Source organism: Varroa destructor, unplaced genomic scaffold (genome assembly GCF_002443255.2).
Source record: "Varroa destructor unplaced genomic scaffold, Vdes_3.0 BEIS01000003.1, whole genome shotgun sequence".
In the NCBI taxonomy this organism is placed as follows: domain Eukaryota; kingdom Metazoa; phylum Arthropoda; class Arachnida; order Mesostigmata; family Varroidae; genus Varroa; species Varroa destructor.
In genome coordinates, this window is record NW_019211456.1 from 15,518,580 (window position 1) to 15,534,134 (window position 15,555).

General features: G+C 38.9%; 1 protein-coding gene across 8 annotated transcripts in view; it reads right to left on the reverse strand.

The window, feature by feature from the left end:
- LOC111247573 (O-acyltransferase like protein-like) overlaps positions 1–13,033 on the reverse strand; it is a 28,445-nt gene extending 15,412 nt beyond the window's left edge. For 6 of the 8 annotated variants that reach the window (XR_015324042.1, XM_086984023.1, XM_086984021.1 and 3 more), the window contains exons 1-9: positions 12,782–13,033; positions 11,864–11,999; positions 11,073–11,155; positions 9,966–10,033; positions 8,626–8,743; positions 7,663–7,774; positions 7,023–7,137; positions 6,540–6,616; positions 727–923 (exon numbers count right to left, since the gene is read on the reverse strand). Coding sequence is in view for 7 of the 8 variants with exons in the window: in XM_086984023.1 (XP_086840149.1) it covers positions 727–923; positions 6,540–6,616; positions 7,023–7,137; positions 7,663–7,774; positions 8,626–8,743; positions 9,966–10,033; positions 11,073–11,155; positions 11,864–11,999; positions 12,782–12,907 (1,032 nt within the window). In the remaining variant the exon portion in view is untranslated. Of the gene's footprint in view, positions 1–726; positions 924–6,539; positions 6,617–7,022; positions 7,138–7,662; positions 7,775–8,625; positions 8,744–9,591; positions 9,738–9,965; positions 10,034–11,072; positions 11,156–11,863; positions 12,000–12,781 lie in introns of those variants that run through there. The other 2 variants (XM_086984019.1, XM_086984025.1) reach the window with 2 other exon arrangements.
- Positions 13,034–15,555: the final 2,522 nt, after the last annotated feature.

The window sequence follows — 15,555 nt, forward strand, 5'->3', positions numbered from 1 at the left end:
CCGAGGCGAACTTCCACGTTCAAAATGGAGACTAACTTTAGGAGAGCACTGCTGAGCAGATATCTCAAGTATAGTGTCTTCTGCGTACACGACATAAATATCTCGAGCTACTTCGGTAGCATTTTGTCCTCGGAAAGACTATAGGTACCCGCAGCGTTCCCTGCCAACAGAGATAGTTTTCGAGTCTGAATCCGAAATAGCGTTTGTTTCACCACGTAACGAGGTTAAAATCTGTCAAGAAAAGATAGTGTTCTCGAATAGTGTAAACTGCTCGTAAAGAACGAAACTTTCAATCAACCTAATGTATGCACACTAGCTCGAATTGTACCTAGAAGCAAAGTAACTTCTTCAATTTCTCTGTTAAGTTCGCATTGAATAAAGTTCTGCTGCATATATGTATGCCCGAAGTACATAGGTTCCTATAGATCCCTAATATAGTTCTGTATTCGTATGACCATTTTAAACTAATTAACACTGACATTCAATGTTGCGAAGTGGCAGCCTCCACCACCTGACCTACCTTTTTTTAAACCCTAATAATTTTTAAAATCAAACAGTCTTGAGAACGCCGAGGTTCAACCAGCTATCCAAATCCTCTTCCGGATAATGAATCATTTATATAGATACGAGGTGAGTCTACGGCTAAGCGCGCATTCAACGTTCTCTGAACACCCTGCGAATAATAATAGACTTTATTATTATATGAATACCAGGGACTTTACGTACTTTGATCATGTCCTTTAAGAGGAGCATGTTCCTCGTCAGCATCACTGAATGAAGATAGACAAAGTTTCCGGTAATGAACCAGACTACAGCCATGCCTCTGAGTCCATGTAACATTCGCCGAAGTGGGCATGCCTCTTCCCGCCAAAGGCTGGCATAGTTGGCTCGTACTGAGAAACAACGGACCACGGACATCACTTCTTAAAATAAACGATAAGAAACCGCATGTGTTACAGCTGACTACTCAATGCTTTAACGTCAAGAAGTAGCTAGGTCTTGAAACTCGAAAAACGAAAATAACGGGCAACATTTTTACATGTGCGTAGCTCCCTTTTGTCTAAAACGATATAAAGCTAGCCGTTATTCTATTGATGTAGGAGAATGTTATTATCAGGCGTGCACTGGAATCAGCCTTAAAAAGGATAGATCGAGAATCCGTTATTGGGACAATCTGCATGTATCTTCCCATAGACTAGCTATATATTCAGTAATCGTAATGCTTGAACAACGTATGCGCAGCTATCTTTGTGGCCGGTCAAGCTGTGTGATTCTAGACAAATATTAAAACTGAATTTAGAGGTCGTTCAAACATCTTAACGATCGTCACGCTAAACCGTTGTCTGAAGCGCAGAACGTTAGGCAGACGTCACTCGTAGTGATACGTAATTTTCTTTCATAACAAAAGCAACAATTACGACAATGTAAGTGTGACTCACATAGATCGGATTCTGACCTGATGACGACTGTGTAGTTGTTGCTATAATCAAGCCGAGATATAAATAATTTCATTTGTATTCCTTACCAAAATTGTGTAAATCTTGCCTTTACTCTAAGGTTCTGCAATGTCACAAGTCGTTTGTGTGAACAATTTATTTTGCAACCTAGGCCTATTTTCCTTCATCTCAAATATGTCCAAAGCAGCTATTAGGTTAGATATGTTTCTCAACGCCAATCGAAATGAATTAATTAATGTAATCCTGTGTTGTATGTTAAAATTTGCGGTCGGAATTCATTGGACGTGAGTAGCAATCTCGTGTTACCTGAACGACTTATATCAGTGCTTCAACGCTGAATGTCTTCAAAGAAGATCTGAGACTTAAATATGTCACTTGTATTTTTCATAATGTTCAAGTGCCTTTTAACATATACAAAATAACCATAAACCGATTTCTTAATAAAAAAAATAGTATACTTTTTTATAAGTATCACAAGAACCTTTCATTGGAGGGTGTCAGAACTGAGACGAACAGAAGGCGTCGGTTTTATACCGAATCTTCACCTTACTGAAGTCTCAACACTTAATTAACCCTCGTTATTCTGGTTGAATAGTAGGTGTGTAGTTAACAGTCATTAAAAACAGAACAGTGGACAAAATAAAATCATGGAATCGGCACGTGGTCAACAGGATAGAGCTGAATGCACTATCGAGTATGCAATCCGGTATGGTGACAAAATATATGCAACATTTGTAGATGTTGGGTGTAAATACCAAAAATAAACTACAGTAGCGCTATGGCAGTTCCCAACTAATCTGTTTCTCCAGTCGCGCCAATCCTTATAAACTTCAACGACTAAAACGCCTGATTCTTTTGCGACCACTGGGATGCTTGCGACAGCTTACCCAAGAAGTAGTGGTTATTCAACAGGACGCCATATTTTACCAGGGAAATTAGAAAAGTTAACGCAATTATATAGCTATTCGATTTGTACGTATTGAGCGAAGAGCACTTCGAACCGATTAAAAAGCTTTTACGAAAACTAGCCGGTGCCGCAGCCCGAGAGATTGTTCAGCTAAGCATCGCGTTAGAGCAGTTCTATATAGTCTATGTAGAATCCGGTAAGAAAAAGCCGCAACAGAAGAACATAGCAGAAAGCTTAGGGAGTTTATGCATCTATCGTGATCGATGTCTACGCCTTTGCAACACTTCGTAGCCGCGTTTAACTTAAACGTAAAGGCTCTGGTAGTCGTTGACAAATAGGACTTTCACCTTTATTATATAGAGAAAGGTTCAAATAGCTGGTCAGAGACAAAGATAGGTTAACTTCCCTATTCTTAGTAGAACTAGATTATGTATTTGGTATTAGCTACAATGGCGCCCTGGTCATCTCATATACTTAACAGTATTAGGCAGCTATCCAATAGTGAGCGGACATTGCTAAAAAATTGTAGTGAACATTATTCCTAATTAAATGAATATTCTGCAACAAAAATTATATTAGTAGAAAATATGAAAAAAAAAAAATGTCAACAGGTCGACAAATATCTAAAAATATCTAGGCGGCAAATATCTAAAAATAAGCTATTCCGCTAACAAATGTCGTGTAGCTAAAGTAACGTGGTCCAAAAAATACAAGCTTGACTCCACTGTTGGCAGGATCAATGGTCAGTGCTGTGAAAATATAAATAACAGAATTAATTTTCAATTGCTACAGACAAATCTAGTTTGGATTATCGACAACGATAAGCAAATAATTTTCGGAGCACTGTTTGATACAGGAACACCAAACTTCCTTACCTCGACGTTTCTCTTTCATAAAATAGGCTAGAAATTACTAGATGTCTTAATCTTAGGGTAGCGTATTCCAAGTAGACCAACACGACCGCCATAACGTTTCCATTCCAACCACGGTTAAGTTCCAGTTAACATAAAAGGTTCCGGAAATATTTTGAGCTGTTACTTCATTTATCACCGACACGTTGAGCCTCAAACCCGTCGTTGATCATATCAAAGGTGACCTTTTTCTTAAAATTGACATTCTAGTTGGTACGGATTTCGTGCCTTTATTCCACACCAGTAAAGGATAGCAGTGGAGCGACATAGTGGTAAGAAGACGCCCATGAAATGGGTAATCCATAATGGTAAGAAGGGTTATTCGGTCGAGGCACCACTGCGAACCACCACGGGCGCTACGACCTGGCATCGACAATCCAGCAGTCTGTAGTGGGATAGTCCCGTCTAAGCTTAAAGCTACGTAGCAATTTAAATCCGACGTTGATTTTCTTTGAAATATGGAAACTATAGGTATATGTCCAGTAAAAAGAAAGTCACAGATATAACCGGGTTTCGAGACGTTTCGCGGAGTTAATTTATAGGTTATCATCAGATTGTTATGTGCTAAGCCTCTTATTTAAGAGAAGCAAGTTTTTTGGAGATGGCCAAAATACTGCACTGCATGGGTTAAAGCATTTCTCTTTTACAGGGAGGAACACGAAGGTTTGGAAAGCAGTCGACACGGAGATCCAGAAATATAAACAGAATGTGTTTATTGAAATAACTATTCCGAGAAAAGAATAGCAACATGCTCACTCTTTACCTGTTCAAATAGTTGTGAAAAATTCAAGTATGCCCTCCGACCCTATTGGGTGGAACTTCATGATGTTGTTTGTGCCATTGGCAAAAGGTTAAGCACACCAACGAAACGACTTATTACTATGACAATTCTATAGTTCTTGGTTAGATTCGCAATGCACCTTTAGAAAACGCCCTTAGAAAACTTTTATAACCAGCAGAAAAACTGAAATCCAATAATTATAACCTTTGCCTTTTTGGCTATATGTGGGGTCAAGCAAAAACCCGGCAGATATACCCGGCTAAGCCAGAGTATATCTCCTGAAAGCTCTGGCCATTTGGCCGCCTCCGTAGAACGAACAAAGCGAGCCTGCATCGATATGTGTGATAGACACGAATACAGTCGTACAACGTCTTACGTCTGAACGCAGACCGTCTGCCAATATGCTATCCACACTATGTGTTGGTACCGCAAAAGCTAGCTTAGCTGATGCAAACCTATTTCAACCATATATAGATAGAAAAACTTATGAAGTTGATAGCTTGCATAATGCGTTTCATTGACAGAAGTCGTAGCAGCATTATCATACCGTTCGATTCAGGATCCATTAACGGGTACGAGTTTGTGAAGAATGTTGATACCCTATACAAAAAATGTCCAGCACCTTTGTTTTCATGCTAAATCAGAAACATTTTGAGAAGATTTTTCCCCAAAAAACATTTCAAAGAAAGATCGTGCCTATGAATAAGTATCTTTTTTGTGGATAAAACACGCATCATTCGCAGCCATTTACACTTAGAAAGTGGAAAAATGGTTCGCTAAACAACGCCATTCTGTCTTCGACGACGCATTTCTACGTTTGCTGACAAGTTTGATTCACTTAATAAGAGCTTGTACAGTGACTAATGGATTACACTAGCCATCATCAGAAATCGGCATTTTGGTGCTGCACGCACGCAAGACAGTTAAAAAAAGGTTTTGGCAGACTGCAGGGTATGGCGAAAATTCAAGGCTAAACTTTCGTTTCGAATTCAGTAAAGCTCGCTTTTTTCGTTTATTGGTGTCGATTTTGCTAAGACAATATGGCATCAGAAAGACAACGGGTCAAAGGTGAGAAGCTATAACGCTGTGTGTAGGGGCATAAGCGGTCGAACTGGAATTGGCACTGGATTCAAGCTCGATTAAGTTCCTATTGGCATTAAATATTGGATATTTGAATAGATCCCTAGAAGTAACTAAGTTCATCTCCGACAATACGCAAACGCTTAAACAGACTGCAGGGGAACTTTTTGCAGTCAATTTTTCTGCATATTAAAGGCAAGTGAGTTCTTATTGAATTGAGCAGATTCGTGACATCGTAGGAGTTTTTTTTTACAGAAGGAAGAAGGCTTGTTCGACCAATAAAAACGCCTTTCAGATAAATTTTTAAAAGAAATGTCCTTCGCTTTAGAAAATTAGGACCTCAGACATGATTAATAGCCGATACCTCTCGACTATTAGAACTGCTACGAGAGATGCGAGAGCTCTGTGTCCTGCACATACTCTGTTCGGCGGTAAACCGAAGGTGTTTCTACCCGTAATAACCAGAACTACCGAAACAGGATTCTGTTAGTTCGGTAGTTTTCTAAAGGATGTCGCTATCAACAGAGACTCTCTAATCATTTCTGGAAGCAGCTTAAGGGCGCATACTTACAGGACTGGTGTCCTGCTCCTGTCTAGAGCCCTCTACTTTTTTATTGAGCCGATAATATCAAGCTCGTTGAAGATTCTTCTCCAAACTATGCCTATTGACTGTTGTATCGTGCAATCTCCATAGCTTTCATTGTATAAGTTCTAATATCGGGAGAAAGGCAGATTCCTCAAGCTGGTCCTGCTTAGTTAGGGCAGCTACTGATCAGATTCTACAGCATCATTAACAATGAGAGAATGTACCCTGAGTCGAACAGTTGCCTTTGTAGATTTCGCTATTGACAACGTAGTCATCAGCACAAATAATATTTATCGATACCTGAGTTATCTTTTAGGCTAACTGTACTGTCGCATGATGTTTGTGTTCCACTACTGAATAGTTTCATACAACGGATGGGGTATGACGAATAGGGCCGTCAATCTAATATCGGGCCTTTAAGGCTCTTAAATTCGATCGAATGCATATGCAGTTAGTGATCATTTAGGACCCGTACTAGGGAGATAGCAAATACAAATATACCTTTCGCACAGTAAAACAGCACAAGTGAGACATGGAAGAAAGGAGACAAATTGCCCATTTGAACAAACGCCGTATGTGTAGGAAATCATCATTCTGGCACACGCGTACGCGCGACCTTCGTTTTGCGCGACATAAACCACTAAGTGCTATCCATTAGGTGTATATATATATATATATATATATATATATATATATATATGCGATAGCCAAAAGATAGATGGTCCAATTTCGTCTTGAATTTCAGAAAATTTTCAAATCGCTGAAAGGAAAGTTTATTCTAAGGAATACCCTATAACGGTCAATAAATATTACTAACTTGAATTATTCTTAGTTGACATGTAATCACTGATTGTGCCGAATATGCAAAAGCAACAAAGAAGCACAACGAAACACCTGAAAATAGAATTTTAAAAGTCGCAGTGAACATTCTCAATTTGCTTAATTTGTGGATGTTCTTATATAGAAAAGTGTTTATAGAAAAATGTATCCAGGAATTATGTCTTGTCAAAGTGGAGTTATCTTGTACTGCACCAAATCGGACGTTCGTCTAATAAGCTCTCTCCCCCCTCTCTCTCTCAGTCTGTCTCTCCCTTTCTTTCCCTCCTCTCTCTCTCCCCTCTCTCTCTCTCCTCTCTCTCTACATATATATATATATATATATCCGACGTCCGCTTAAATCATGTTATTTTAATAGGTGCTATGATTCTACGAAGACCAGACACTTTCAATTAATTTCTTTAGTTCTCTATGTATACAAATGGTTTTTGGAGATAAGCAATCCTAACGATTTACAACTCACAGGAACATTATGGCTGTATCTGGTATAGGACGATTATTGATATCTTCTCGGGTCTCGCAAGATCCAACAGTGAAGTTTACGCTAATCGCCAGAAATGCTCGTAGAACAGGAGTCACTTTGGGACAAAAATTTGACAGTAATAAATTTATAACACGTTAACGTCCTTACAAATGCTGAAATAGAGTACTTTGATGTAAGGATGGAGACCATGCGCTCAAATCGCTCCATTGGAAAGATATGTATATGCCGTACAAAATAACTATGCTATTTAAATCAGTTATAAGTCGCTTTACAAACGACGACGTTTGCCGATCTGCTTTTGGTTTGACGATGTGCAATCAGTTACTTTTATGTTATTATACGTTCTACACGAGTAAGGTTTCGTGCGTTCCGAACCTCCGGCAATGGTGTGTTCAATTATTAGTTACGATTTTTCAGGCAGCCGGTTAAAATGACGCACGTCGTCCGTACCTGTGCTCAGTATTTAATGTTGGGTTTCGTTCGTAAATGTTTGTCGTTTATTTAACCCACAGCTTATGTACCAAGCCCCTTCATTGGGACATATTGTTATTAAACCTGTTTCACTGACCTGTAACTGATTGCTTAGTACGTAATAATACAGTGGTTAGAGATTACCTACTAAAGTTGAAGAATTTTGAAACGTCCCTGCGGCTACAGGCGGAAGGAAAGCAGAGTCCGATAAAACCTGGTAATTCATCGATCATCCGGGTTATCTCATAGATAAGGTCAACCTGCAAAGGTATATTTAGACACCACTTGCTGCGTAGTGCTCCAACCGTACAATAAATATGTAACTCCGTATGGTTACTAGGAACGATATATTCACCCCCCCCCCCCCCCCCCCCTGATATGATAAGTGCCAGTTGGCATTAACAATTACTCAGGCGACTTGAGACTATAACTGGAGTGATAACTTTAATTATTGTTATCGCTGTTCGATGTTTGTTTTGTCTGTGTCCATAAATTACCTGGAGAAAATTTTAAATGATCATGTTCTTGCTAGTTACGAAGCATGCTAGGGACTTCGGAAGAGCCTTACATTTATCTAAGTATTACGATTCGTTGTGTGGTTAGGACTACATGGTTTTTGTATCTTTGAGGTCCTTTCATCGAAAATTTGACCAGGGTTTTGAACCGCTAGACTTATCAATTTGCCTCGTTCATACCAGAGGACACATAATAGAGGTAAAGATGTACAAATTCACAACACAATAAAATATCGCCTAATACATTTTTCATCTGTTTTCTCAGAATTTGTGAGAAAAATAATTATTTGAAAGCGTCTGAGGCTATTTCACTAAGATATTAGTTTAATTTATGGTAAAAATTAAGCTCCTCAAAGCTTTTTCAGATATAACGCCAATTTCCTGCTATAGACGTCAAATTCCTACCTACGCCATCAACGTGGTCACGTTATTTTAACCAATGTGCGTAATATAGTATATTTTTATAGACAATACTAATTTTTAAATGTTTTTATATTTTTAAAAAAAATATGCGAATACCCATCTTGCACTCTTCACAGTACCACACAGATTCGTCGTCTTAGTATTAGTAAGAATAGAACTTCAAAGTAACTCACTTCGTTCTGTAGGAAATATTCTATAATAGCTCGAGTGGCGTTACTCATCGAGGAGCTTCTGTTTGTGTAGCGTCGTAGCCAATATTCACCATCTAGCGTTGCTTTTACTCCGCAATATCTGAATAGTTAGATTGGAAAAGAAAAAAAAATCATGAAACATTTCCCTTACGATTTACACATACGTCCCATGCATACTAACTCTATATAGCATCAGGACTAGTCAACATCATTTGCACGCTATTTAATGGCGCGAATTAGGACTAATTGGAGTCTTTTATAACCTCTATAGATAGGCAAAGAACCGTATTGCCAGATAGTATTGCACATATGTGCCAGGCACGTAAGGCATTGACCAGGGGTCTGTTTGTGCATAACGGCTTAATTCGGTATATACACCCAGGTTGTTGAATAACTAGCGCGGCTATACAGCTATACGAGAATCGTGACGACTTGCTAAGGGAGCAAATCTCTATGATAGTCAGGCGTTCGCCTGTCCCAAGTGTCATTGCTTGCACCATCGCGAGGTCTCAAGTGATCTCAAAATATCCATATGCATCCTATTCTCAAGAGTGATAATAGGGATAATAGAAATAACAGGATAATATCTCAGCTAGACCCTTTAAGAACAACCGTGACATCGAATTTCCTACTTTCACCTTCTCTGATTCATTGAAAACGTCGCGACAGGCCAAAACAGTGTTTAATGGATGACCTTCAGGGAGCATGCGGTGAACAGCCTTGACGATAAATCACAGTTAACAGGTTTCATACCGAATTTCTATTGTTAACTATTGCAAAAAGCAATTTTTTTTTCAATTCTAATAAAAGAGGATTGTTTTGCGTCTAAAAACAGATAAATATCACTAAACCATTTTAGAAAATAGCAACGGTTTCACTGAATTATTGCACTGAATTATGTGCAGTTTCGCAGTTACACTAATATAAACATGCAGAAAGAATACTTACTTATTTTTATCTGAGCTGTACATTTAGTAGGTTGAACTACATTGGGCATCTCTTAATATACCTTGGTAATCGGGGCTGGTTTTCGGTAGTGCTCGATCTCCACTAACATATTGCGCAAGCGTCAGATCTATTTCGGCGATGCTAATTACTCTACAGACATTAATTAAAAATGCAGTTCGCCAAAAGGCTTCATGGAAGTCAATATGAATTGATGAACATTTTTCTAAATAACTGAGCTCGATTTCTATAAATATTAATTACAAAAATCGTGTATAACGATTTTTGTATTGGTTCCTCTTATACTTTCGTTGATGTTCGGTCCTGACTAGATGTCCACTGTCACCCCTGAATATATTGCATCATTTAAGGCTTACCTTCCAGATATATAGGGAACACTGCCGTTACGAAATGGAGATGTTTCATTATCCATATGGGTGTATACCTGTAACAGGTTCAAGATTTCCTATTAACGTCAGGTATGAGTAAAAATAATATTTATTAATGCCTCTCATATGCTGACATAGCACTTAAACTTTTCGTGGTAATCATCTACTTTGAGGTCTACATAAAACTATAAAGTATCGCTAACAAAAACGTTAACGAGTAGATTTCTCAGTGAAAAAAAGGGAGACTTGAAAAATTCCCCATTGTAGATCATAAGCTTGTTTTCATATACCAAAGGTACAATAGTCTTGGTTTCCCACTACTTGGCTTTTCCAAAACGCCAAACTAAAGGTTACCTATTGCTTCGCAGCACGAGTGTCTTTTCATTGCATAATTTCAGAAAAATCGATTTCTTAGAAATGACCATAAATAATTCCGGATAGGGCTTTGCAAGGCTCTGCCTCATGAAGATTTAAAATCAGTAATCATTGTGATGCTACAAACAGTAGCTTATTTTTTAATATCTATTTGAAACACAACATACGTTTTTGAAGTGTGTTTTTTTTATCCACGAATCTTGACACCATGACCACATGGTACCTTCGATTTTATTTTGACAGCGCAATTTCGAAACATATGGTAAATGTCTTCACGCATCATAGATGTATATCAATAAAAATTGACGACGAGAGACAATGCTGTTGTACATTTTACCGTGTTTAACGTATTATAGTAAATAAATAAATTTAGTAGAGGTCCAAACTCTCCAGGCCACTACCTTCTATAAAAGACGTCGATTAGGCGACTGATTGGGAGCTGGCTCTCAACAAAATAATATTCAAAGTGGTTATAAAACGTAATTCAAAATCATTCGGTATAGAATGCGACAAATTTATTAGCATTAGCTTGAAATGGAACCAACAGCTTATACAATATTCTGTTAGAGGGTTGTTGTTTTTCAGGCCCGATGTAATAATTCCTACTAATCGCCCAGGAAAAAGAGTTCATTGATGTTAAAATCTGAAATCCTTCCGGTTCATAAGCGGTAACAGCAGGAAAATACACTAGAAATCAAATTTGGTACATGGAGTACATACCTGAAGACATTCTTCATAATCGCCCATCATACTGATACCACCCATAAGAACACCTGATGGGATCTTTCCGAGAGAGTCGACCACTGAAATAGAACAAGTGCACTTATTTATATTCTTAGCTGTTAGTTAGAGACCTGAAGCAATGTGTGCAAACGGCCATCTCCGATAACTTTGAATTGATTAGGTTTCTTTTTCCATTCGTGATGACGAGACGATATTGATTGTTTTACATTCGCAAAAATGCCCAAGGCCCATCGCGGCCAGCCTGTAAAAAAAAAAAGGCCAGCTGTTGAAATAGTTTTCTCTTATCAACAACTTCTCAACTGAATCAGCCGCTCTCGTACACCCCCATCGCAAATCCTGTATAATATATAAATGAAAATTAGCTATGAATTTTTGTTTCTAAACGCCACTTTGCCATGAACTTGGAACCTAGCTAATTATTTTGAGCAAATATGTCACATTCCAGTAAAGTCTAACGTTTATGGACTTGTTACTTACGTAAGCATTACGTAAACTAGTCATATCAGCCTCGATTCAGTTCTTCGTTTTAAGGACGTCGAAATTTGGGGGACGCTTAAATTTTAACCGGGAATCCATCATATAACCTTTTCCCTAAGTTCATACGTTGGAATGGACTATGCATGTTTCGTGCATAAAGAGAAAGCTCAACATTATGTTCTTTGAGCTCGAAGACGATTTTAGCTGTTAGCACCAATGGCGTTTCACAGATGAATAACTCCACTTGAAGGATGTTCCCTTACTGAGATGATTTTCGGTACGTTACTCACAAGCAAGTGACCAAGGCTCAAGTCGGAATGCACTCTTGATCGTGTGTCGAACAGCTCTGGAGCATTTGCGGGATATGCCAGTTGCCCACAGATACTTGGAATAGCCAATGAGTATGTCCTCAGCATCATGGATTATCTGTAAAAAAAGCGGAAATCTTTAGCGTCAGTTTGTCGATCAAGGCGTGTTGTTGCGAAACTATCTGTCTGAACCAGTAAAACGGCTTGGAAGCGACACCAATACGCGCACACATTTGCCATACCCATAAACATTCACATGTACTCCCGTCTCACATCTAACTTTCCGGTCTCGTACTGCTCTAGAGAGAAGAGATCGTTTACGGTATGTATTTCCAATACACCCAATATCTATATAATGAAATGACCATAGAAGCTGTTGTTTATGCGCTACTGAGGTAAGAGCAGGCGCTTAAAGGGTGTCTTTGAAATACACAATTACTGAGAAGCTAGCTATACGCCGGCTACAACACCAATATAGTGAGTGTGCAAGATTTAATTTGACAAATTCGATTTCTCTGCAACAACAAACGTATATTTGAAATGGCCACTCACACCCTGTCGTTATCGAAACATTACTAAATAACTCGTATATTTAGATGATTTGCCTAGCGAAATGTGTAGCCTTTCAGACACGTCCATAGTATACACCGATATGTGCTAAATTGACTTGTTTTTAACAGACTTCGAGTAATAGTATAAAAACAGGCTCATCACGAATAAACAAGTGCGGAATAATTTGCCAGTTAACCATCGTCAACGATACGGTTAGCTTTTCAATGCTGATCGATAATGGTTTCGAACTGTTATGGCACACAATTTTCACTTGTCATCTGAATCGATGAGGCTTAATTGGTTGATCTATTGCTAAAAATTGATCGTTACAAAGTTTCATGTTCGTACTTTTCCAGCATCGAACTGCAACGGATTCAAGGCTTCAGTCCTATGGAGATGGACCAGGCTTTGAGCCCATAACGCTGTCCAGGCACCCAGACAAAACGCCGAGAGGGACAATCGTTTGGTGGACATTTCAACTGAGTGTTTAGCAGGAAATTCGCTAAGATGTCGGCTCCTTTTGTCCTTCGTTCGCACGATTCATCTGTGAACAACCCAAAAGCGGGTATTGGACTAATTGGCCGTGACGACAATTCTTCATCGGCTCTAATACTGTGAACTTTGAAGGACCGTCGTGTTTTCGTTCACCATCTCACTGCCGCCTCATAATCAGCGAATGTTTGCCCAGGCGTCCACGGCCGTGGACATAAATATATGGCGGCAGCAGTTGCCTGCTTACTAAGTGGAAATGCAACACAGCCAGGAAGCTAATGGCAAGTAGGATCCCTGAGACTTCAAATTCCGTCGAAGCGACGGCGAGGCTGAGGAAACAAAAATTGCTTGAGGCTAACCTTTGTCAGGAATGAAGGTAAACGGAATGCGCTTAACGACCGTACTCACACCCCTATCGTTTAAACTTGTTTTACTCTTATGCAAGCGTGCTGAATCTGAATATTTCCAAGCAATATATAATTTTTTATGCGCATATATACATAAGGGGTGCATTTGCAGAAAAAAAAATTGAGTCCTTTTCAAACGCTCGAAACGGAAAGAGAACAGCGAATATTCGAAAGATACAGAGAACTTTGCTGCCATTATATATTTGCAACATCGTTTGCTAAAAGAGCTTTGGGAACAACGTGTAGTATACAATCATCAAAATCACATAGTGATCAACAACAATGCTCGAATCATTCTTAAATGTATAGTCCCCGTCGTTTTATTAAATTAGGAAAAAAACATGGGCTGTAATTTAGTTAATACTTTTTTTTTATTAGCCTGTCACCTCACACATGTGAAACGACAACAAACACAAAAATTAGGCGATAATGTATAATGATACGAGTAACCCGTGTAAATAGTAAAAGCAAGCCTTTTTTTATTAACGGTCACTTCTTAACATGCTAAGACATAAATATAGGTGACTAAAGAGAACGAGCCGACAGAACAGTGCTCTGCGTGATATTAGGTGCGACATCCTGCGTGTCATTACGTGCCTCCAGATGGTGATGTTCGGACGTCTGGCAACTATTAGTAAACTGCGTTTTTAGTAACGAAGCATTGGTTAGTTGTGTCACCTCCAGCTTAAATCTATGAAAGCTTTACTTCACCAGAAATTATAATCTATTTATTTCCTTTTTATTCATGTTCACCCATAAACTAATTTTACTCCTCTGTTATATTCACGTCAAACCCTCGACTCAGCTGTTTGGTTAGTAGTGGCGTACCGCAGAACGAGTAGATAAGTCAGTTTCTCGATAAATCATAGAATCCAAGGAGGGTGAATTCGAGACTGGCAATTTAGTTGCCTGCGAAGCGTGTCCAAATTACGTATGGCGTTCAAGTTGAAGTTGAGGCCTAACGTATTTCTGGCTAAAACTTATGCGCGCCCTCCATCGTAATGGTTGTTATCGTCGCCCTTTACAATCTTTTGGGTAATATGGCCGTCTACTGTACATCAAGGTAATTTCCAAGTACGTTCATCTAGTTCATCGCGTTTACGTTTCTTAAACTCACTTCAAATCCGAGATTGCAATTTCTGAAAGATAGTTGGGGCCCATTTAAGACTATATCAGCCGTGATAGATTGTTTAAGATCGTCAGCGTATGAGGGAAGATTTATTTGTTGGTAGTCTTTAATTTCAATTCGGCAGGTGATGTTATGAAGAAGCTTCAAATTCAAGTCGATCTCATATAAGGATAACTTTGTTTTCTGTACAGTTGAACAGATTACATATATTGCGTGAAGCAACAATGCGAGCATCGATTGTTCGCTTCAGAAAAGCTTTTCCCTATACAGATTTGCACATGTTACACGAAGATTGAATAAGGTGGGCATCAACGACACACAGACATTAGATTAGAAAAACTCTAGCTGCTCTCAGCAATTACTTTATTATAGCAAATTATGATCAATCGAACAGGCGAGAGTACCTGTTCATAAAATGGTTTTCTATGCTTTTGTTGTATGCTGATTCTTATTGTAGAAGGCGATAAGCTACAGAGTTTAGAACAAGCTTATATCCAGTGTAATAGTCCATATGGGCGTTTATTTGCGCCTCAGCATGCTGCGTAGTATTGAATCACCTCTTTCCCAACACACAACTCGCTTTACTGTCGTTTCTGTTACTATCATGCTGATGCTTTCGCAAACGAGCGATCACTTTTATCTTCTCGCGTCTTCAGGTTGCTCGAGAGAGTCCGCTGTGCGCACTTTTGATTATGGGCTTGTTTGTTTTGAACTTAAGAACATGCTAGCATCAGCAACGATGTGGCTAGACTTTTGCTTCCATTGCAAAGCATGTATGTGTTTATTGCAATTGTACAAGCATCCTGTAAAAATCTGATTTGGCGGGTGCTGTCTAAATACAACTTCGCACAAAATATCTAACGGATTTTAGACGTTAGATATAGACGAAATTTTTCGATCGAGTGATAGTTATGCAGGATATATGTGCATACAATTAATCCGTTGGGTAGTATGCTATATCACTGAACCACTCCACAGTACTATGCAAATGTCGCGCATGCAACTCTGGCCAGGTAGTACTAGACGCCGCTAAACAAATGTTTGCCCTACTAAGATTAGCTACTGTGAAAACATCCGTGTATGAGCCAAAATCA